The sequence below is a fragment of the Eschscholzia californica genome, unplaced genomic scaffold, assembly GCF_041429995.1.
Source record: "Eschscholzia californica isolate CP2 unplaced genomic scaffold, dmEscCali1.0.p SCAF_3, whole genome shotgun sequence".
In the NCBI taxonomy this organism is placed as follows: domain Eukaryota; kingdom Viridiplantae; phylum Streptophyta; class Magnoliopsida; order Ranunculales; family Papaveraceae; genus Eschscholzia; species Eschscholzia californica.
In genome coordinates this window covers 10295335-10318772 of record NW_028238420.1, presented here as the reverse complement: position 1 = coordinate 10318772, position 23438 = coordinate 10295335, and the positions used below count along the sequence as shown (strand labels likewise).

At 37.7% G+C, this 23438-nt stretch overlaps 3 protein-coding genes across 6 annotated transcripts; all 3 read left to right on the top strand.

Annotated features, from left to right (window-relative positions):
- Window positions 1-226: 226 nt before the first annotated feature.
- On the top strand, window positions 227-2171 carry LOC147548307 (putative F-box protein At5g62660). Its single transcript, XM_086672645.1, has one exon. The coding sequence runs from the start codon at window positions 399-401 to the stop codon at window positions 1878-1880; it is 1482 nt and encodes a 493-aa protein (XP_086528771.1). The 5' UTR covers window positions 227-398; the 3' UTR covers window positions 1881-2171.
- Window positions 2172-5930: 3759 nt separating this feature from the next.
- LOC147548306 (putative F-box protein At4g38870) lies at window positions 5931-9651 on the top strand. Of its 4 annotated transcripts, XM_086664891.1 has the most exons (4): window positions 6027-7751; window positions 7876-8131; window positions 8785-8944; window positions 9109-9651. In XM_086664891.1, the coding sequence occupies exon 1, from the start codon at window positions 6138-6140 to the stop codon at window positions 7659-7661; it is 1524 nt and encodes a 507-aa protein (XP_086521017.1). In that variant the 5' UTR covers window positions 6027-6137; the 3' UTR covers window positions 7662-7751; window positions 7876-8131; window positions 8785-8944; window positions 9109-9651. The 4 variants fall into 4 exon arrangements, with proteins under 4 accessions (XP_086521014.1, XP_086521015.1, XP_086521017.1 ...); XM_086664889.1 differs by having other exon boundaries at window positions 6021-8131; XM_086664890.1 differs by having other exon boundaries at window positions 8785-9651.
- A 12562-nt stretch (window positions 9652-22213) lies between these two features.
- Window positions 22214-22972, top strand: LOC147548305 (uncharacterized). The gene has a single exon (XM_086668028.1). The coding sequence runs from the start codon at window positions 22214-22216 to the stop codon at window positions 22970-22972; it is 759 nt and encodes a 252-aa protein (XP_086524154.1).
- Window positions 22973-23438: the final 466 nt, after the last annotated feature.

Below are 23438 nucleotides of genomic sequence, written 5' to 3'. Positions count from 1 at the left end.
CGGTTATCGAGCTTATCACATATTTGATGTATCAATGCCAAAGCTAATGACTATCGTTGATCGTAGTCAATTTCAAAAAAAAAAAAAAAATCTTGATTGACTAATCTATGTATGTAAACTTTTCTTTCTTCCCCCGAGTGGCGGCCAAAACGAGAAGGAATATAAACTCTCATAAGGAAATTAATTCTTCCGAGCAGATAAAATATTTTTCATTTACGATTTGTGGAATTTCCACAAAATCTCATAACGAAAATTTGTGAGGGCAAAAGATTTATTTCCATCTCATACGAGATCGTTTTTATCCTCAACAAACCCTTTGTTTCCTTCCAATGTTCTTCTGCTCCATCTTTACCTAATACCTAGTCAAGCTATATGCTATAGCTCCTCCCAACACGAAGATGAAAACTGTTTCCTTTCCTGTTGAATCTGATCCCAACACCAACAAATTCAAGAAGAAGAAGAACAACAATGGAGATATTGTTATTATTCCATATCCTCCTCCTACTATCAGTAATGGCAGTAATGATGTTATTGTTCTTCATGAAGATACAATAGTATATGAGATACTAACCAGGTTACCAGTCAAATCCCTTCTTCGTTTCAAATCTGTCTCTAAAAGTTGGAACTCTATAATTCAAGAAGATCACAACTTTATTGATTTACACCTTACCAGATCAAAATCACGTAAACCTAATCTCTGTTTAATGGCTGCACTAGCAAATCAACGTTGTAAGACAGAATTTGACGAGGACATCTTCTTGACATGTGACTTATTTGAAGATTTTTCTAGAGAAGAAGGAAAAACAAGATCAGCTTCCATTCAAATTTACAAAAGGAAATCAATGTCATTTTATTATGATAAAATAACAAACTCAATTAATGGTCTGATTTGTTTTATTAACTCACAATCTTGCCATACTCCTCGTTTATACAATATCAGTACTCGAGAAGAATCACCGTTGGTTAAACCAATGGTAGTAGAGAAAGAAAAATGTGATAACAGCTTACTCAGCTCACAGTCAAACTATCAATTTGGATACGATCCTGCTAAGGGTGAATACAAATTGGTCGGTTTACATGTATTTTGTACCTTCGGTAGGAGTAAACCATATTGTGTTTGTGAGGTGTTGACAGTTTTAGTCGCTAGAGTCGGGGGAGAAGACAATTGTAATAAGCTTAATAGATGGAGAAGGATCGATGAAGTGCCACCTTATTTAGTGATTGCTGGCTGTCCTTCGGTTTATTTGAACGGTTCTATATATTGGAGCAGTGCAGCACTTTTTAGCACTGAAAAACATCCACATGCATGTATTATTGCATTTGATGTTGGAAGTGAGAAGTTTAGAGTAATTTCAATCCCTAATTTCATACTTGATCAGCCTAGGATATGTGTTAAGTATGCAACTGCACATGAACACCAACGTCGCCTTTCTATGTCTGTTGATTTATTAGAGGTCGACAGACGTGTAGCTCTTCAGATGAAGATGAGTAGTTATATTGTGAAGCTGTGGATATTCGACGATGAAAAGAAAGAGAATGCAACATCTAGTAACCAAAACTGGAGTGAAGTTACAATCACCTTGCCTTTTTGTTGGGAAGGAACTAAAAATGTTCGTCTCTATACGGTATTTAATCAGATAATCATAAAAAAATATTACCTTCGAGTATGGCGTGGATTTAAAGAGATAGAGCAGACAAAAAAAGCCTCTCTTTATTTGTTTGATCGGAAGAAGAACATAGTGACTGAGTTTGAAGCTGGAGGATTCTCAGACGAGAGTCTATTTCCATATCTTCGTTCTGCTTCTGTATTTACAAACTTCGTGGAAAGTTTGTTGCCAGTTAAACGGGGCTTGCAACCAATGTTGGCTAAAACCAACTAGATTTTTTTATTTGATTATCAACGAACTGAAGTGAGATGTTATGATTATACTAAGATTATCTTGAAAATGGCTAAACTGGCTTCTCAAATTCACTGTGATAATCAACTGAACTGAGACGTGCCCCCCTGATTTGGACCGGAATGAAGTAGTATTTGCCTTACCAAATTATCTTTTCTACTGTTTTTGCTCTATAATCTAAAAGTGTATCACTTATCTATTTATCTTCTAAGTTGATGTTGTCGCGTCTTAAGTTTTATAGATTTTGAATATAGATGATTGTGTTTTATCTTCCTCTGTTCATTTTGATTGACTGTCTTTAACTTTCTTGCCTATTTCGTTATTGGGACAAAACTAAGACTTGGTGAGGTATGTGATTGTTGATTGAATACTTTTTTTTCTTCTAAGAATAGAAAGACTTTCACTACTCTGTCAAGGTTTTCATTTCTTTCATTCCCGAAGTTCATAGTTTCTTTCGAGGGGTTGTTATTTGATAAACCACGGTGATGGTGGTTTGCAGGTATAGGGCCAGGTACAGGGGCATCAAATGCAAGAAAACTGTCTACCCCTTGTGTAGTTATAAAAGAAGTCGGAGGGGGCTCTTACTATGTTGTTAAGAATATAAATTTTCAACGAGCTAAAACACACCAAAATAGAGTATCCTCCCCTATAACTGAGGGAAGTTTCTCATGAACAAAGAAATATTGAAGAAAGATTCTCAATGCTGTTTTTTTTAGGATTTATCAATTTAGCCATTTACCCATACTGATATATTATTTCTCTCTTGAAAAGGTATCGATCATTGTAGTGACAGTGCATCTGATGTCCTTGCTCAAGAGTTAAGGACCGCGAGTCATCAACGAGAATCATAAGCAATTATATTGAGGCAAGAGAAAAACCTTTAAAACTCCATCGAGTAATGGAGAAGCGCTTGTTTGAATAGGTTCCTGAGAGGAAGCCGTTGTTGGAAGAGGCTCCCACTCATTTCGAGAAACCCTTGTTGGGAGAAGTGATACATGGTTTAAAGGAAGATGTGAAGCTATAAGTTGGCCATATAGCACTGGAACAGATAAAGCCTGCAAGGTACTTCCATAGTTCTCATATAGTGGCAATAGTCGCTTGCTGACTGTTTGTTTATCGTTAACATTTATCTTTAATCATTAAAACAAGTTTTGTACATAATCTTTGTGCATTTCGAGCGGCACCTGATACATTGACATACATGCATATGACGTGTAAGAGGGTGGTGCACGGGCGGCCCGGGCCCAAGCGGCCGTCACCGTAGTGAAGGGCCTCAAATTTTTGATTTTGTATTTCAATTTTCAAATAATATTTGCATTCTAAACAAGATCGTTACATGATTTGAGTTGTAGCTTAGTTGTTAAGAATTTCTATCATGTGTTCAACGGTCCATGATCTTTCTACCAGCGAACCTCGTCCGGTTTTGAAGATATTTTTAAATGAAAAACCTGTTTTGTCTTAAGTCTATTACTTTTTTTTTTTGTTGAACAAGTCTATTACTTAGTTATCCTTTTATAAGTTTACTATCTTTCCCTATTATTATGGTTTGAGAATATTCCATCTTGTATTTGTTATTGACAAGAGACATGTCAAGAGAGGCAAACAAGGAAGACCTTCTATCAGAGATATAAAGTTTGTGGAGAAATTTGAAATCCTTGGCTGATGTACAAACCCCTTTCTAGGATTATTCATGAAATTTTAAGCATATAACGAACCTCATTTTTGTAATCTTTCAGGATAGTTTTGCTGCCATAGACCGAGACAGATTCCTCGCATATGCAGTTCTTTGATATTGGTTGCAGACTTTAGCGGTTAGAAAACCATGTTTTTGTATTCACTGACATAAATTGGAGTTATTAATGTACTTCTGTAATCTACAAATAACAGGTTTATTGTAGTGTCGACTTGCGTTCAAGATTATATTGATTTTTAGAAGTGCAGGTGCTTTCACCTTCTCACGATCTTCAGTATACTCAGTTTTATGTCCCAAATGTGATCCTTTTTCAATGCTCATATTGATTTATGTTGAACTGAAGGGCCCCAGTTGAACACTAGATGTCTCAAAACTGGTTCACTCGATCACGAAAAGTTAAACATATAGGTTATGTTTGATGAAAGGAAGGACAAACATAAAGTTATCAAAAATTGACATATCCGAAAAATTTACACGTAGCTCGTCATTCTAAATTCTATATGCAATGTGATTTTCATAGTTCTTGAGAAGGCTTCGGTTTGTTGGCCTTCCTAGAAAGGATCATTAAGACCTACTGTTAGATGTACCTTTTGCCATGTAGGACTGCTTGCTTCATTGGTCGAGGGGTCGTGCGACATTAAATATTGATAAAACAATACTCAAGAACAAATGTTGATTAAAGTTAAAGAAGAAAAGGGAATAAGCACAAAATCGGTAAGACCATGCCGACTAGCTTTATAAACATCAGGGGCGCGTCCCAAACATCTAAAAAATTCGCCACCACCCCACTGAAATCTAGTTCAGTAGTCTCTCTTGAGTAATAAAGTCAGTTCGGTGACTTCAAGCAGAAACACAATACCCATTTTGACATCAAATCGCCGAATTTAACACCACTAAGTAAGAGACGTTAGTTGAGTTTAATTTGGTAGCTCGTGTTGAATTCCATTAACAAGTTCGACTTGGCCTTACCGAATTGAACTCCATTAAACTGAACTACTTATAGGAGTTCAATTCGGTGGAATCAAATTGAATTTCACTTAAGGTCATCGACACGAGCCCGCCGGATTCACCCAACACCTAAATTCGGTGGGACAGTGTCGAAGTATCTCTTTGAAGAAACGGTTGATGCTAAATCATAACCACCTAACTGTCTAACTAACCTAGGGGTGGGAATCAGCCCGGATGGGCGGGAAACGGACACTAACTCAACCGGTTTGGGCAGAACGGACACAAGTCCTAACTGTCCACTTGGACATCCAGACAAAACGGGCGGACATTTCAGATTTTTCTCCAACAAAGTGCCCGTCCGACCGTTTTGATGGTCGAGGAAACCGGGTATCGGTCGGTCAGGTACCGATCACTAGTAAACAAATAAAGAAATTTTTATTCGAAATTAAAACAGTTTAGTAGCTAATTACAACTTTCTAAACTCACACTTTACAATTCCAAAAAGTAAATGAATACAAAATTAAACAATAATCAATGAGATTTCTCATGGATTACGATCGGTTCTATTCTTCTCATGGATTGCGATCGATGTATTGTGGATTATTGATGAGATATTGAGAAAAGTGATTTCTAGGGTTATATATTTTTACTCTTGAAATCTAACGGTTGTAGCTAACCATACAAATCTAAAGGCTTAAAATCAATCATATAGGCGGGCAGGTATAACATAACGGTTAAGATAAACGGACGGGTATGGACGGGTTCGGTCGGACGGACTATATAAGCGGACAGACTCGGTCAGATCACCGGGTAAGGACCTATGCATGCGTCTGTCTGCTTAAGCTCTTTCGGTCGGGCGGGGACGGACCGATTCGGGCATCGGACAGTCACAGACCCTTCGGAGTTAGACGGTCGTGGGCGGTTCCGGATTTTCGGAGAAAAATCCCACCCCTAAATTAACCCTTCTATATAAAGGGAAATTTGTAACAAACTCAGTTGATTTTTTCTGTTTTGCTAATATGGTATCAGAGCGAGTCCGATTTAACCAAATAAGAAGTGATTGATCTTCTTCAAGCCAATCCGTATAAGATTGATTTATGTATTTCCTAAAAATAGGAAGGAACGAGGATTTCCAGAGGATCTAGTTATCTCAGTGAAGCTTGATAGGAATTGCATTTGCCATAAAATTCATTGAAACTGTAGTTATATTTAGTTATTCCATTATCTTGGTCTTTAATCACCAACCTAAATTTCTGTTTTGCTAATATCAGGTTTTATGAGAAATTAGAGAGATAGATAGAAAAATAACGAAAGGATGAAAAAGATGAATGAGGAGCCGCCAAAATTATAGATTAATGGAGTATATAATTACTAAACGGTGGCCCAATAGTGTCAACTTTGCCACTAGTCAAACTGTATACTGGGGAGTGTTTCTTACCAGGGGTGCTTATAACCAAAAACTCAAGAAATGAAGGGTGCTCTCAAAGTGGAGCCCCCTTTTAACAAAAATGGGGATAAAAATTCCAATCTTAAAATCATTTTATTCAAGGAAACCCTAGTTTTCTTCCATTTTCTGCTCCCTCTCTCTTCCCTGCAAGATGATAAATGCAATTTCCTCTCCTGTTAAATCTGATCCTAACACCGTCAACAAGAAAGAAGACAACACCAACAAATTCAAGAAGACGAAGAAGAACGATGAAGGTATTGTTATTATTCCATTTCCATTTCATGAAGACACAATAGTAAATGAGATACTAACCAGGTTACCAGTCAAATCTCTTCTTCGTTTCAAATCTGTCTCTAAAAGTTGGAACTCTATAATTCAAGAAGATCAAAACTTTATTGATTCACACCTTACCAGATCAAAATCACGTAAACCTAATCTCTATATAATCGCTGCAGTGCCAAATCAAACTTATAAGCCAGAATACGATGGGGATATGTTCTTGACATGTGACTTATTTGAAGATTTCTGTAGAGAAGAAGGAAGAACAAAAGCAGCTGCAACAGCAGCTTCTGTTCAATTTTGTGACTTAAGGAAAGCAATGTCATTCCATCCTGATAAAATAACAAACTCTATTAATGGCCTTATTTGTTTTATTGACTCTCAGTTTCACCATAATCATCGTTTATACAATATCAGTACTCGAGAAGAGTCACCATTGATAAAATCAATGGTATTAGAGAAAGAAAAATACGATGACAACTCACTCGTGTCAGAGTCAAACTATCAATTTGGATATGATCCTGCTTCCAGGGAATACAAATTGGTCGCTATACATCAATTTCATACCTCAGTTGGAAGAAAATCATATAGTATTTCTGAGGTGTTGACAGTTTTAGTCGCTAGAGTCGGGGGAGAAGACAATTGTAATAAGCTTAATAGATGGAGAAGGATCGATGAAGTTCCACCTTATTTTTATGTGACTTCTGGTTGTCCTTCGGTTTATTTGAATGGTTCTATATACTGGAGCACTTCACGACTTTTTATGGGTGCAACTCATCGAGATGTATGTATAATTGCGCTTGATGTTGGAAGTGAGAAATTCAGAGCTATTTCAATTCCTAGTTTCATACTTGTTCGGCCTACGGAATATTTTAAGCATGCAAATGGAAATGAACGCCCAGGTCGCCAGTTTCCTTATGTTGATTTATTAGAGGTCGATAGATGTGTAGCTCTTCAAATTAAGATGACTAGTTATATTGTGAAGTTGTGGATATTAGATGATGAAAAGAAAGACAATGCAACATCTAATAACCATAACTGGACTGAAGTTACAATCACCTTGCCTTTTTGTTGTAGTAATATATATCAATATGTTCGTCTCTATACGGTATTTAATCAGATAATCATAAAAACTTTTTACCGTCAAATATGGGATGCATCTAAAGAGGAAAAGGAGAAAGAAAGACAAAAAAACGGCTCTCTTTATTTGTTTGATCGGAAGAAGAACATAGTGAGTGAGTTAGAAACCGGAGGATTCCCATACGAGAGTCTAATTCCTTATCTTCGTTCAGCTTCTTTATGTACAAAATTCGTGGAAAGTTTGTTACCTGTTAAACAGGGCTTGCAACCAATGTTGGATCAAAGCACTGTCATAACTCGTAATCAAGTGAACTGAGACGTGTCTCCTGATTTTGACTGGAATGAAGTAGTATTCCCTTACCAAATTATCGATCATTGAAGTGACAGACATCTAAAACTCTACCAAGTACTGGAGAAGCCCTTGTTTGAAGAGCTTCCTGAGAAGAAGCCACGGTTTGAAGAGGTTCCTTAGAGAAAGCCCCTTGTTGGATGAGGCTTCCACTCATTTTAAAAAGCCCTTGTTTGAAGAGGTTATAATGCATTCTTACGGCTAGGAAACCAGTGATTTAGATTGTTTTTCGAGGTGTCGAGGTTGATATCTCAATGTATCTCTTTGATATAATATTGTATCAACTGATATAATATTCTGCTAACATGAAATTAGCGAATTGGCTGACACATATTTTTCATTTGATATAATATTTCACTATTTGAAGAATGATGATTTCAGTATCCACTCAAACAGCAGCTGGCTATATAGCACTGGAATCAGATAAAGCCTCCAAGGTACTTCCATAGTTTCATATAGTCGCAAGAGTAGCCTGGTGATTGTTTGTTTATCAGCACTTAATTCTTCTTTAATCTTTAAAACAAGTTTGTACATATTCTTTGTGCACCATTGAGCAAGCACATGATACATTAAACCTCGTCGTGCTTTGAAGATATTTTCTTAACACAAGGAAGACCGTCTATCAGAGAGACAGAGTTTGTGGCCAAATTTGAAGTCCTTAGCTGCATACTCGAATTTGGAGGAATGGCTAAATCTCGGAGACCTGATTTGTGGATTTCTTTTAAGCACACGACGCTTTCTAGGAGTATTTATGAAATTTGAGAAATGGCTAGATGGTTTGGTCAGTCAGTATATCGATATATTTTTGTTATTCTACGAAACAGTTCTGTATTTCTTTTTACGTGATCTTCATCAAGTCATTGGAAAATGAAACAACTCTTTGTGTCTTAGAACCGCTGTTCGACGAGAACTTCAGAATCAAAATGTGCCTTTACAAATAAAGGTCAACGGAAACTAGTTTTTTTTTCTTGTTCACTCTAATTCCTAATTTGGCAAGTTCTTTTAAATCCAACTGTGGAATTTGGAATAATTGATCTACTTATGTTTGTTTGCGTATTTAATTTTTATTTTTTTTTGTTTTCTAATGCAGGAGAAGACAAAGAGGAAGAACTTTCTGCTCCACTCGACAATGTTTTAGAGCGTATCACATCTTGTATCAATGTGGCTCATATATCCGATATTCTCAGACGAAAAAAAGAATACGATCCAAATATACTTGGTTGCCCTTTCCATGGTTCTGCAGTGGACAGGTATCCTATTCTCTGAATCTTCTTTCTTTTTGTTTCCTTCTTTATAGGTTCGAAAGACAACATGTGGGTCTGGTGAAGTTCATCTATGTCAGTTCAAAAATCTAAAATTTATAATATTGTTCTGCCCTTGCTACTAGAACTTTTGAAACCTGTTAAAATGTCAGCTTTCTCATCAATAAAGGAACTTTGTTGGAAGATGAACCAAATCAATAATAATTCTCAGGACAACTCTCTACATGCTGAAGGCTACAGCTTTAATTCAAGAGATAACCTAAAAAAAAGTTTCGTCTCTTTTCCTTTGAATTGTTATCTTCCTGAATGTGAAGCACATCTAACTTCTAGTTTGCTAATGTTCAGCTATTTTGCTAATCTTCCTTCATTTGTTTTCGTCTGTGAGTTGTTCGACGGCTCATCTTTTACCCCATTTCTGTAGCCTTTCAGAATAGTTCTGCTGCCATAAACCCAGACAGATTCCTGGTATATGCAGTTCTTTGATATTTGCTTGTAAACTATATCTGTGGGGAAAACTAAGTTTTGTATTGACTACCATAAATTGGAGTTGTTAATGTACCTGTGTAATCTACAAATAACAGATTTTATTGTAGTATTAACTTGCCATTAAGATTATGATGATATGATATAAGTTAGAGGAATATTGCTGTAATCATATTTGCAAGAAAGGGTAGTGTCACTATTTTAAACGTAAATTTATGGTACATTTTATGTTCGGGAATTTGTTTACACCAAATTTGTTATTCACAGACACAACATGCAAACACATTTTTAATGTACTCGCATATTGCAGTCCGGGCGAGGAGCAGAATTCTAGCCAAAATTTAAGAAAGCGATGCATGCAACACTTGACGTGGTCCTTCTTTTTTGGAAATTGACTACGATCAATGATAGTCATTACATTTGGCATTGATACATTAAAGATGTGATAAGTTCGATAACCGCCCATTCAAACTCTTACAAGACCGGGTCTATAGCCCAATTAAACAATGGCCTAAAGCCCAACTACATTATTTATATCCACCTTCGAACCTGGGACCTCCAGAGTTCTGAAGTTTAAGTCAACACCTGGGCTACCAACTTGACTTGACTTGGTCTTATTAAACTTACTAAGTCAAGTGAAAATGTGTATGTAAACCTGTATTTGTAGTCTCTGTTTATGTTTTCTTTTTAGGGATATTTAGTGTTAGGGTCAATGAAAAGTACTGTCATTAATATTTTGGTTAAAAATTTGTCCATTATATGGGTCTGCGTCACAGACTAACTGTTGACCAGTTGACTAAGACGGTCGTTAACAACAGCTAGTTTGTGAATCAAATGCTAATGTCAGTACTTTACGTCGACCCTAACACTAAATATCTCTAAAGCAAATTGTAATACCAAAATAAAAACATATTGATCAATTTAGCAAAACTATAATGTGATTCAAATAAATAAATGTTCATCTAATAAATATGCGATCATAGATGGAATTGAACATGCTTTATTCTGCACTTAATGCGCGTCCTCAAATCGTTCGTATTTCGAATGCAAAAATTGTTGTACCAGTGCCTCGAAATATGAGATTCTTTTTCCTACAAATTCTTTAGATCACTTTAACTTTGTTTTCATGGCATTCGTCTTCATATCGTGAAACTCTCTACACTTTCCAAATATATTTCACAAATATCACATGGGCTTAATTTTCTTTCCGGACGTTTGATACAGTTGTTCTCATCGGACGAGTTCTTACGTCTATTTACTAGATAAATTGAAGGGGACTATGCTCAACGGTAGATCCATTGGAGTGACCTATGCTAATACAACTTGTCTTTCTACCAACGGTAGTTGTCGGTGTCTATGCTCTGTTGGCGGGTTCGTCAGTTAGGGTTCGTGTCTTTCACGTAGCTAATGATGGTGGAAGAGTTAGCTTAAGACTAGGTTATGCTCTACGTCTAACAAGTTCTCAAATCAGTCAAGTTCTCCATCGAAATGTGTACGCCTCTGAAACCCACACATCTTCAACAAATTTTCCTTAAGATACCCATGTTCGATTAAAAGATAAAGTTAGTATTAGGGTCAATGAAATTTTACCAACATTAGCATTTGGGTCACAAACTAAAGGTTGTTAATGTACGTCTCTAGTCAACTGGGTCAACAATTTGTTTGTGACCCAACCTATAACAGACAACCTATTGACCCAAATGCTAATAACGGTACTTTTCTTTGACCGTAAAGTTAAATATCCCTTCTTTTTATCATTCATGTCACAATTGTGAGACCCATATTCTCACTATTTTACTAGAGAAGTTTACCCCATAGTCTCTCTATTTTACTCGAGCAGTTTTATTTCCTTATAAAGATTGTATGTTTCTTTTATCATCAAATACCATTTCATCTTCTTACATTACTAAGTTTCCGCTGCGTTGTAAGGGCACGCTAGATCCTTCTTGGCTAACCAGTAATGTCGGTAGATCATATTTAATTCTAGTTTTTTTTATGAGATACATAATTAATTCTAGTTGACACCATAGGTATAGAGATACAGAGAAACATGCAATTAAAAAATAATAATGGTGAACACTAATCCTTCTATTTTAAGTCGGAAAGAGAATTTTATATTAGCCGTTAGATGTGATCTTTATCGAACTTCTATTTTTCTATTCAAAATAGACGGTCAAATTTATCTCTCTTATAACTGATTGGCCTGTTTTATTAAAATAGATATCATACTTCATGAATACAACTTCAAGAGAACGTATTATTGTTAGGTGGCCATTGATTGATTGGGCTAAAAAGAAGAAGAAACAAATATATCGTTGCTAGGGGGGAATCGACTGATTGGGCTAAAAAGAAGATATTTTCAGTTGAGGTTTTGGAAGTATTATTTCTTGGCCATGAATTGGTTGAGCTAAAAAGAAGAAGAAGAAACAAACATATCATTGTTAGGGGTCATGGATTAATTGGGCTAGAAAGAAAGATTTCTGGTTTTGGAAAGGAATAATAGTTTTTTGGCCCCTAATCTATAATAGAGTTCTGATGGTGTCCTTTATTCGTAATTAACTGTTGTTTAGCATTCACTTGTGTCCAAACTTTCTATTTTGCCCTCCTATTTTTGTGCATATTCTATTGTATTTTAATTTTGTGGATATTGTTATACATTTTATTTTCTTTTATCTTTCTTTCACTTCATCTTTCTCTATTATATACTTCATCTTTCGATCTTCCTTTTTGTATTTTTCCACTTCCCTCTTTTCTCTTAGTTATTGTAGTGAAAGGGAAGGTCTCCTTTGTCCAAACTTTTCTCTTTGTAAACGGGTAGCTTACTATGTTTGTCATATTTTGTTCCTTCTTGCTGACATCTTCGTTTCTTCTTGGAACTTTGGGTGTTTGTTTAATCCATCTTCTATGTTACAGGAAGTTAGGTACAAGTTTTATCTTTCAATCAACCAGGAGGACTCTTAAGATCAAATTCCACATCATTCTCAGGATGAGTTGTCGGACTTGCAGGATACAGGATGAAGAATGCTCTATATTCCTATTTTCTGTAATTTTGTTTTTCTATTTTGTTTGTTGTAAACTGCTTTGATGTTTAATGTATTTTAATTCAACAAAAAAAAATCTCATAAATTGTCATCCAACAGGTTAAAAAGACCTTAAAGGTCATGCACCTTAAAGGTCATGCTATTAGACCATAAAAACTATAAAGAATTACTTTTATTTTATTTTCTACATATAATCTTATAAAGAAAAAGATATCCCCTATCACTCGTAAAAAATGCTATATATTCTTTCATTCACATCGAAATGTCCTTCACTTTACGTGTTATTTCGTATAGTGCATAAATCTTTGCACACTGCATACATCCTTGCACAATATATTTTGAAATTTCATGTACATATTATGATGTTTTTCGCCTAACATTACCCATGTACACATGACTAACCCTTGGCATTTAGATAACCCATACACATCTCCCAAAATTGATGTACACTTAACGCAAACCCATCGTGGCTTTCGGATAATGCTTACACCCTCCTCACTCACCTCCCGGGTATGGGCTCTGACCATATACCTATCCTTCTTACCACCAGGAAAAACTCTAACCTCGGGCATCGACCCTTTAAATTCATTAGAACCTGGATGTCTCATCCTGAGTGTGCCAAATTCATAAAAAACAACTGGCTTACTTATACTCTTCCCATCCAATCCAAACTCAACTCTCTTGCAATCAAACTCTCTAAATGGAATAAAAACGTGTTTGGTCATATTGACACCAAGATCAAAGAGCTCACTAAAAATCTTAAAAACATTCATGATCGTCATTCTTATCAAAATATCCTTAGTCAGCTTGAAGACCTCTTCCTTAAACAAGAGAGCCTTTGGAAAGAGAAATCTCGCAATGCCTCTATCACCCTGGGTGATCGGAACACTAAATACTTCCACTCCAAAGCGATAAACCGTAATAGGAAAAATCAAATCAACTCTATCAAAAGGGCTGATAATTCTTGGGCTAATGATCCGGCTGAAATAGCTAGCTTATATATTCTCGACTCATCTTCTGAATATCTCTACCTCGGAAGGTATCAACATTTCTGACAAAATCCTCAATCTCTTCACCCCTCAAGTTAATCAGTCAGACAACGACATGCTAACCTTCGCCCCTCCCGAGGAAGAAGTCAAATCTGCAGTTCTCTCCTTGAAACCAGATGCAGCCCCTGGTCTTGATAGATATCCTCCTTTGTTCTATCAAACTAACTGGGATACGGTAAAAAAAGATTTGCTAGATATGACTAGCACCTTCTTCCGTACGACCAGGCTCCCCCCAAGCCAACCGTACCCATATATGCTTAATCCCTAAATCCAAAAGCCCACAATCTCCGACAGACTTTCGACCTATAAGCCTTCTCAACACTACCTACAAGATAATCACCAAAGTTTTAGCCAATCGCCTGAAGACCCTTCTACCTGACATCATCTCTCCGTTTCAAGCTGCCTACATCCCCGGTAGACAAATTACTGATAATATCATCATCAGCCAGGAAATAGTCCATTCTTTCAAAAAGATCAAAGGCTCCAAAAGTTACTTCGGGCTCAAACTTGACATGTCTAAAGCCTTTGATAGGATAGAATGGAATTACATTGAGACCATCATGAGTAAACTGGGCTTTTCAAACCACTGGATTAGGCTAATCCATTCTTGCCTTGCCTCCTCTTCCATGGCGGTTCTGATTAATGGGCGTCCTAGCGCTTCTTTTAATATTATTAGGGGAATTAGACAAGGAGACGCTCTTTCCCCTTTCATTTTTACTCTTGCCATGGAAGGCCTCGGCATACTTCTGGAGAATACTAACTCCTCTGACCATTTCATAGGCTTTCCTATCACTAACTCCAACACCAATATTAAAGACCTTTTATTCGCAGATGACTGCATCATCTTTGGGAAAAACTCGCTTGAGAATATTCACAATCTTAAGAACATCCTTCAAACCTTCAGCGAGGCCTCAGGCCAAATGATCAACTATTCTAAGTCCACAATATTCTTCTCTAAAAATTCTCATCCGAAATTCAAGAGAATGATCATTCGAGCTCTTAAAGTTAGACAATCCTCTTCCCTAGATAAATACCTTGGTACCAATCTCTTTATTGGCGCCAAAAAAAAGCAAGTCTTCTCATCTCTCCTGCCGCAAATCCAGTGCAAACTCTCTAAATGGCACACTAATCTTCTTTCACAGGCTGGTCGTTCTATTGTTATCTCTACAATAGCTGCGGTCGTTCCCCGATATCAAATGCAATGCTTTTCTCTTCCTAAAGGTATTAGCAACAGCATTGAGACCCTCCAAAGGTCTTTCTGGTGGGGAAAATCCAAAACCATTCACACAATCAATTAGTCTCAGATTTGTCTTCCCCGCAAACTTGGGGGATTAGGTTTTCGTCTTCCCAATCTGGATAATCAAGCTTTCATTGGTGAATTAGCATGAAAACTCATAAATAATCCTCAAGCCCTCTGGGTCAAAATCCTCAAAGCCAAATACTTCCCCACTAACCAAAAACCCGTTCCTCCCACAACTAATCACTCCTGGCTTTGGAAATCCCTCTATAAACATTACACTCAAATCTCTAGTTTGATCTTTTGGGACATTAATCAGGGAACCAATATCAATATTTGTCATGATTACTGGATCCCTGATCACCCCCCACCCATACATAACGCTAGAAATGTCGGTATTAATCAGGTGGCCCAACGTATCAATCAAAATACTTGGAATACTCATCTTGTTAATAAATGTTTTTATTCAGATATTGCTAATGCGATTTTAAGTATTAAACTTACAGGTTCACAAAGATGACGAAGCGAAATGGTCTTTAACTAAATCGGGCAACTATACTATCAGTTCAATGTATTACCACTTAAGGACTACAGGTAATCACAATAACACTGCTAGAGTAGATTGGAACTTCATTTGGAATATTAATACTACTCCGAGAATCAAATTATTCCTTTGGAAATGTTGTACTACCAGCCTACCCGTTCGTGGTAAAATCAGTAAATTTATAGGTGAACATTATAATTGCCCTTATTGTGCTGAAACGGAATCTCATTCTCATGTTTTACTTCATTGTCCATTTGTTAGAACGATATGGTTTTACTATAACATCAGAACATATGCAGTTACAGATGTCAAGGAATGGATACTATCCTGGAAAGATTTAGACGAAGATATGTCAAGCTTATATGCGAAAATTATGTGGCTCCTTTGGAAAGCGAGATGTGAGAAATGTTTCTCAAACAAGGCTCCTACTCAGATGAGCATAATCACAAGAATCAAAGTAACTCCCACAAAAACTATGAAAGAAATAACAACAACCACGAAAAAGGAAAAAGAAAAACAATCATGGAATCCTCCTGAGTCACCGTTTATGAAAATTATGAAGGATTTATCCGTTCGGTCTGAAGGAGATGTCCTTCCGAAGGAGTGTCCTTCGACCAAGGTGGCAATGCGATCAATTTGTCAGTTAGGATAACGATGACCACACGTAAAGATCATCCAGTCCGGTCCAATTAGGGGTCGTAATGCTTTGCTAGAAGCCAACTACGATCGTCGGATCAAGGAGTTGATTCGCGGCTAACATAGACCGGATCCTACAACGGGTTACACATAAGAGTGGTAGCTTGATCGGAGAGAATTGACTAGACGGGAACTGGCTAAAGTTGGATGGGATTCGACTTGAAAGGCCGAAAGGGTCCGAATGGAGATTCGGGACAAGATAGAAGGAAGGCTCTTTGGGCCGGCCCAGAGTAAGTGGGCTGGCCACATAAGGTTCATGGTGGGCTGCCCTGGCCGGCCACACTTAAGGGGATTATCAAAATACCCCAAAAAGGGTATTTTTGTAATTATCTTTTCTGTGACCCAGAAAATAGAAAACCTAATCTGAATGAGATTCTAATTAGGGTTTGTCTATATATTGGGTCAGTTGAGAACAGAAAAGGTGTGGATTTTTCTCTAAGGAAAAATATACAGCTCTCTCTCTCTCTCTGAATATACAGCTATTGGAGAGAGAGGAATGTAGAGAAAAAGCTCCCGTTCTATCAATCTAGTCAAGAAGAAGAGTTCGTCTCAACCTTCTAGTAAGTCCTAGCAGTCTGAAAGGAAGGGAGATCAAGTCTATTCACTCGGTGTCTCAAGTAGAGGAGCTACAGTTGGAGCTCTCGATCTTTGCATGCGATTGGAATGGTTCGAGGGAAAAACGCGTTAAGGTATTTATCCCTCTCTAGTTCATTGATTAGTTTATGCATAACGATCCTGGGCAATCTAGTGTTAAACATGAGATGTTTGAGATTCCGCTTACAACACTAGTTAGTGTATAGGATACACAAAATCCTACAGTGGCATCACGAGCCGGTTGCATGAAACTATCTCTGACTAGTCGAATTAGATTCGAGCTTGATTGATTAGATGATTTTATGTTTAAATAGGGATTTAGACATGAAATTGATTAGTTTAAATTGGATTTAGACTTAATCGGATAGAAAATTGAAAGAGTTTCAATGGGAGGACTTTAAAATTTGATGTTTTTGAAAAGAGTTTTCAAAAGAAAATTTTAAAGATGATGGTTTTTTGAAAAGAGTTTTCAAATTGCTGAGTTTTGGATGAAGATTCATAAAAACAACAGCAAAAAGTTGGAAAATTTTGAAAATTGGAAGAAAAGATGGTGCTGTCCTGGAGCCGGACTGACCAGGACGCGTCTGGCCAGTCGCGGACGCTCAGGACGCGTCCCAGTCCTTCCCGGACTGGGAATCCGAGAACGTCTCGGATAAGGACGCGTCCGAGTTTTTCTCGGACAGGAAGACGCATCCGAGAGCGTCTCGGACAGGGATCTCGGGAGATCCGCGTCTGGCACCTGAGGTCGCGTCTTCCAGATGCGACCACAGAGAAGTCCGGACGTGTCTCGGATTGAGAATCCGGACGCGACCAGGACTAGACCTTCCAGAACGCGTCTGGGACGCGTCTGGTGAGACCAGAAGCTGTCTCGGACTGGGAGTCCGAGAAGCATAGGCTTGGGCAGAGCGTCTAGGACGCGTCTGCGGGGCTAGGAAGCGTCTGGCCTATGGCCAGGACGCGTCCACCCGAGGGACTTGGCACGGTCTGGAACGTGCCAATCCGGGTTCGACTTTGGTTCGGACCTTGACCGTGACTTGACTGGGTCTAGTCAAAGGGTTCCTTGACCAAGTTTGACTTAAGTCTTTGGAGTTAGACTCGGGTCTTTTGGGCCTTGACTTAAGTGGGAGGTTTCCATTTTCTTTTTCCGACTTTGACCATATATTTTTTCCGAAAGTGACCCGGGCCAACCAAAGCCTGAATCGGAGTTTTTCCAAAACGATTTCAAAATCTTTTAGGATAAAACCAAACGAGCCATTAGTTAGACTTAAGACACGTTAGACATAGAGATGTCGGTAGTATCTCCCGAAAAGCTATCTAGAACATAGCAAACCTAGATTCGACCTAAGGAAGCGAATCTCATACATACTCGGGTGTTTTATGAATGTCATATTATTATGTATGTATGGATGTGAATGCGGGTTCTAGTATGGCCATAGAATTGTTCTATCTTGTTTTTAAGCACGGATGGGTGCCCGATGTAATTAATTTAATTTCAAGTTTTATACGATCTGCGAATCGTTGAGTCTTGTAATTAGAGTTAAGGGTACAATTGAGTCCATTGAAGAGCCAAAGGATGAGATCGTGGTTCGAGTGGGAGAATTCAATTGATGTTCGAGGATGGAGATCAAGGCGAACGGAGGCTAAACAAGCAAAGAACCTAAGAAGATTAGATCTTTTAGGTTAGGGGCCATACTAGGATCATGTCTGCTTGATTTATTTTCTCGCGCGCATTTACTTATTTACGTTTTGTGTGGTGTATGATTATGTTAGAGTTCACAGTAATGCATGCAAACAAAAACGTAAGAGTCCCCAAAAAAAATTTTGAGTAATGCCTACCCAGATTAAGACACCTGTTGCGCCCTTGTTCATTGATGGTGGGTCATGCCAAAGCAGGGTGCCATCTTTTACCTCGGGACAATACGGGTAGACCTATGAAGAGGTCTACATGTCTAAATGGTTATTCTCAACGAGTCAGCAAAAGGGTTTTGGATTTCGAGGCAAAAGGATGAATTGAACACATAAGTGTTATTCATCAACCAAGAGTCATATGAGATATGATCAGTAAGGAGTTACTCACCCAGGAGGGTGAAGTTAAGGGCAGTGCCAAAATACGCTTAACTTCACAGGAATGGGATCTTGGAATCATATTATTCAAAGGGGGACGGTTTTCACTGAATAATATGGCAAAAAGTGTTTTTGCAATGATAATAAGTTTTAGGATTTTGTTTTATTTTCTTTTAAAAGTAGAGAATATATGACTGTTAGAAAATAGTTTTCCAACCTTCGTTCATTCCTTTAGAAGGAATTAAACGAAAATTATATTCATGATTGGAAAGGAATCCGAGAAGCGTTCTCGAATTCGAAATAAAGAAAACGTCCGAGAATATATCATTCCTAATGTTCATTGTTTCTTCAGACGACTAAGGATATGATTATCCAAAGTCTTTTGTGAACATCCATAAAATTCTTCTCTCACGTAGGGATTAATGATATGGATACGTGCACAATGTACTTGAGAAGAACTTGTGAGATCTCGGTATGAAAATAAAAGGTTGAAAAGTCATATGTTGCAAACTTCCAGAATAATATGACAATCTTGACTTAGAAGAACAGTGAGCTGGAAGGGTTCCAGAAAGAGACTGTTGCAAACTTTACAAATAAAAGAAAATAGTTAAAACTTGGGAAGTTTTAATTCAGTATGGCGATACTGAAGATTATCATTGGATGATAACAAACAAAATCCATATAGATTTGATCTATTAACTAAACTGTCACCTTGACTAAGTATGGTGGTAATACTAAGGTCATAGGCATTAAGCTTTCCTGAAAAGCTTAGACTGGTAAACTTGGGGGTGTAAGGAGTTACACGGGAAGGCTCAAGATTTACAAACTCTTATTATCAGAAATAATTTAATTATTTCGTCGTTAAATCATGGTTTAGTATTTAATTGACGGTCCAAAATAATGAGGAATTCCAGGTAGGTTTATCAGATACGTGATCTGGTAAATGGAACCCTACTAAGTGAACATGGAATAGATTCATTATTGAGTCCCTAGTCCAGGTCATTGCATGGACAACAATGACTCAAGAAGACTAGCATGGGAATTGACTGATAGCGCAGTTCCATGGGCTATAGGAATATGGTATTTAAGTCAATTACATGGGTGTAGATTGGGGAATCGACACTGGATAACCCAAAGATGAGAGTTTTTCAAGGAGTTGAAAAAGCGTCACAAACTCTCATAGGCAAGATTGGAGAGATTCCGTGAACATGAGTGCTCCACGTACTCATCTTATGTAAGGAATGTTGAACCTTGGTACTGTCAAACACCGCGCCGTAAAAGGAGGTTATAAAGGCAGCATACTGGGGGAGACAGGATAGACATGAAGTTAAGTGGGAGTACAAGACTGGATGATGTCCTCCTATTAAGTTAGGAATAAGTATCTCCGGGCCACTTGAGGAGAAGCAACTGGAAAATGTGTGGCCACACTCAAATGGATTAAGAGTTAATCATTTGAATTGACAGTTGTTCTCCGGATCAAGAAAGTCTGAACGGTGTGACGTATCAGATGAGATACTAAGCGACATGGGAATCGAGCATTGCACTTGTTCTAAGTACAAGTGGGAGACTGAAGGATTTATCCGTTCGGTCTGAAGGAGATGTCCTTCCGAAGGAGTGTCCTTCGACCAAGGTGGCAATGCGATCAATTTGTCAGTTAGGATAACGATGACCACACGTAAAGATCATCCAGTCCGGTCCAATTAGGGGTCGTAATGCTTTGCTAGAAGCCAACTACGATCGTCGGATCAAGGAGTTGATTCGCGGCTAACATAGACCGGATCCTACAACGGGTTACACATAAGAGTGGTAGCTTGATCGGAGAGAATTGACTAGACGGGAACTGGCTAAAGTTGGATGGGATTCGACTTGAAAGGCCGAAAGGGTCCGAATGGAGATTCGGGACAAGATAGAAGGAAGGCTCTTTGGGCCGGCCATGAGATGGCCGACCAGAGTAAGTGGGCCGGCCACATAAGGCCCATGGTGGGCTGCCCTGGCCGGCCACACTTAAGGGGATTATCAAAATACCCCAAAAAGGGTATTTTGGTAATTATCTTTTCTGTGACCCAGAAAATAGAAAACCTAATCTGAATGAGATTCTAATTAGGGTTTGTCTATATATTGGGTCAGTTGAGAACTAGAAAAAGGTGTGGATTTTTCTCTAAGGAAAAATATACAGCTCTCTCTCTCTCTGAATATACAGCTATTGGAGAGAGAGGAATGTAGAGAAAAAGCTCTCGTTCTATCAATCTAGTCAAGAAGAAGAGTTCTTCTCAACCTTCTAGTAAGTCCTAGCAGTCTGAAAGGAAGGGAGATCAAGTCTATTCACTCGGTGTCTCAAGTAGAGGAGCTACAGTTGGAGCTCTCGATCTTTGCATGCGATTAGAATGGTTCGAGGGAAAAACGCGTTAAGGTATTTATCCCTCTCTAGTTCATTGATTAGTTTATGCATAACGATCCTGGGCAATCTAGTGTTAAACATGAGATGTTTGAGATTCCGCTTACAACACTAGTTAGTGTATAGGATACACAAAACCCTACAAATTAATGTAGACACTTCTTTCACCATCTTTTCAGAATCTGCAGGTATAGGTTGTATTATTCATGATGATAAAGCAACATTTATAATGGCGCTCTCAGATACAGTTCGAGGACAAAACACAGAAGAATGTGACTCCATAGCTATTCTCAAAGCTATGCAACGGGCTAAAGAATTAAAATTCCAACACATCCACATTGAAAGCGACAATCTGAACGTGATCAACCACATCCTGAATAGCAAACACCAGGTGCACTGGCAGTCGAGAAAGCACATAGATGAAATCATAAATCTCAAAAGCTCGTTCGTTGGCATCAAATTCTCCTTCACACCTAGACAAAACAACAAACAGGCAGATACGATTGCCAAATGGAGTAGAAAGAACAACCGTAGACGTATTTGGACCGATGTTTTAGAATTTCAGAGCATTGTTTAGCTCTTTCTGTTCCTTTCAAAAAAAAAAACCCTGATGTGACATTATTATATTTGAATCTAATTTTACCCATTCAGAATCTGTCACCGTAGACTGATTTCATGTATTTTATTAGATGTCCACTTTTTTCCTTATTAAGCAGTTACTTTTTTGTTATCAAAAATTTTTATGTTTAAAAAAGTATATACATGTCAACAATTCAAATCGAAAACAAACAACCGTAGTGGTAGAAATATTTGACATATTACAAACGTAGCTGTCAGAAATTTTGACATATATTTATCAAGTTTGAATTTTTCTTTTCTTCCAATTTTCTGCTTAATATACTTCGGAGGATACTAGGATTTGGACGCTGACCAATTCAGGTAAATTTACTACTAAATCTATGTACAACTATCTTATCTATGAGCACAGGGACGCAGCAACTATGGACTGGTCATTTATTTGGAACATCGGAACTATCCCCAGAATAAAAATCTTCCTTTGGAAGTGCTGCACTAATAGTCTCCCAGTTAAAGACAAAATCGGAAAATACATCGGCAACAACTACAACTGCGTTTTCTGTGAGGAACGAGAAACTATGGCACATGCCCTTATGCATTGCAATTTAGCCAGAGCAGTCTGGTTCCATTTCCATGTGAGAACTGATGAAATTCCGTCGGTTCTGGATTGGATAAAATGTTGGCCTTCCCTTGAAGATAACTCCATGTCGCTATTCGGAAAAATTATGTGGTTCCTTTGGAAAGCAAGATGTGACAAGTGCTTCGGTCGAACGGACAGCACACCGGCACTAGTGATAAGAAAGATTCAAACCTATGTTACTAGCATCCAAGCTATTCATACTACTAAACAGAAGGCTTCTCAGCAGATATGGCAACCACCTCCACAAGATTTCCTCAAACTGAACGTCGACGCCTCTTTCAAAACATACACAGACCCGGCAGGAATAGGATGCATTATTCATGACCCGAAAGGAGACTTCATTAGCGCTATGGCAGAAACCGTCAGAGGTCAAACGGCAGAGGAATGCGAGAGTATAGCACTACTGAGGGCAGTACAATGGGCTAAGGAGCTGGCTATAACCCGCCTAATAGTGGAAAGTGACAATAACAATCTGATCAATCACATCCACGACAGCACCACAACCATCAACTGGCAATCTCAGCGGCATATGACACATATCAAGGCTCTCTGCAATAACTTCGTGATTATTCAATTCCACTATAGTCCGAGAAAGACCAATATTCTAGCCGACTCTCTAGCTAAGTGGGGTAGACAACACGAGGTCAATCGGAAGTGGTACTCGAAGGCTAGCATGAACTATGATTTGGAGTTGTAATTTTCTTTCTTTTCTTGCTTTTCCCCTCAACAAAAAAAAAAAAAATACAAGTCAGCCATAATATCGTTTCGAGTTATCTTCTTGGTAAAGATTCATTTTGTGGACTTCCCTGCAAAATTGTGTACTTGCAAAAAAAAACAATTTCCCTTTACTAAGAAGATAACTACAAGAATTTGTTTTTTCATCTTTCATTTTATTGTATATTTTTTTACAATGTTCTTCATAAAATGACTCTTATCTCTCTTCCTCTCCTTCTTCAACTTTTTTTACAGAATATAGATTATGAAGATTCTTTTTTAAGATAAAAAAAATTCTTCTATTAACATATAATTTGTAGACAATTATTTTTATATTATTAACACTGTACACTATTATTTATATATTTTGATTTTTGTCAAAATCACTCACTGCTAGTCATCGTTTAATTAATTGAGTGTATTATTATAATATATAAAGATCATTAGTT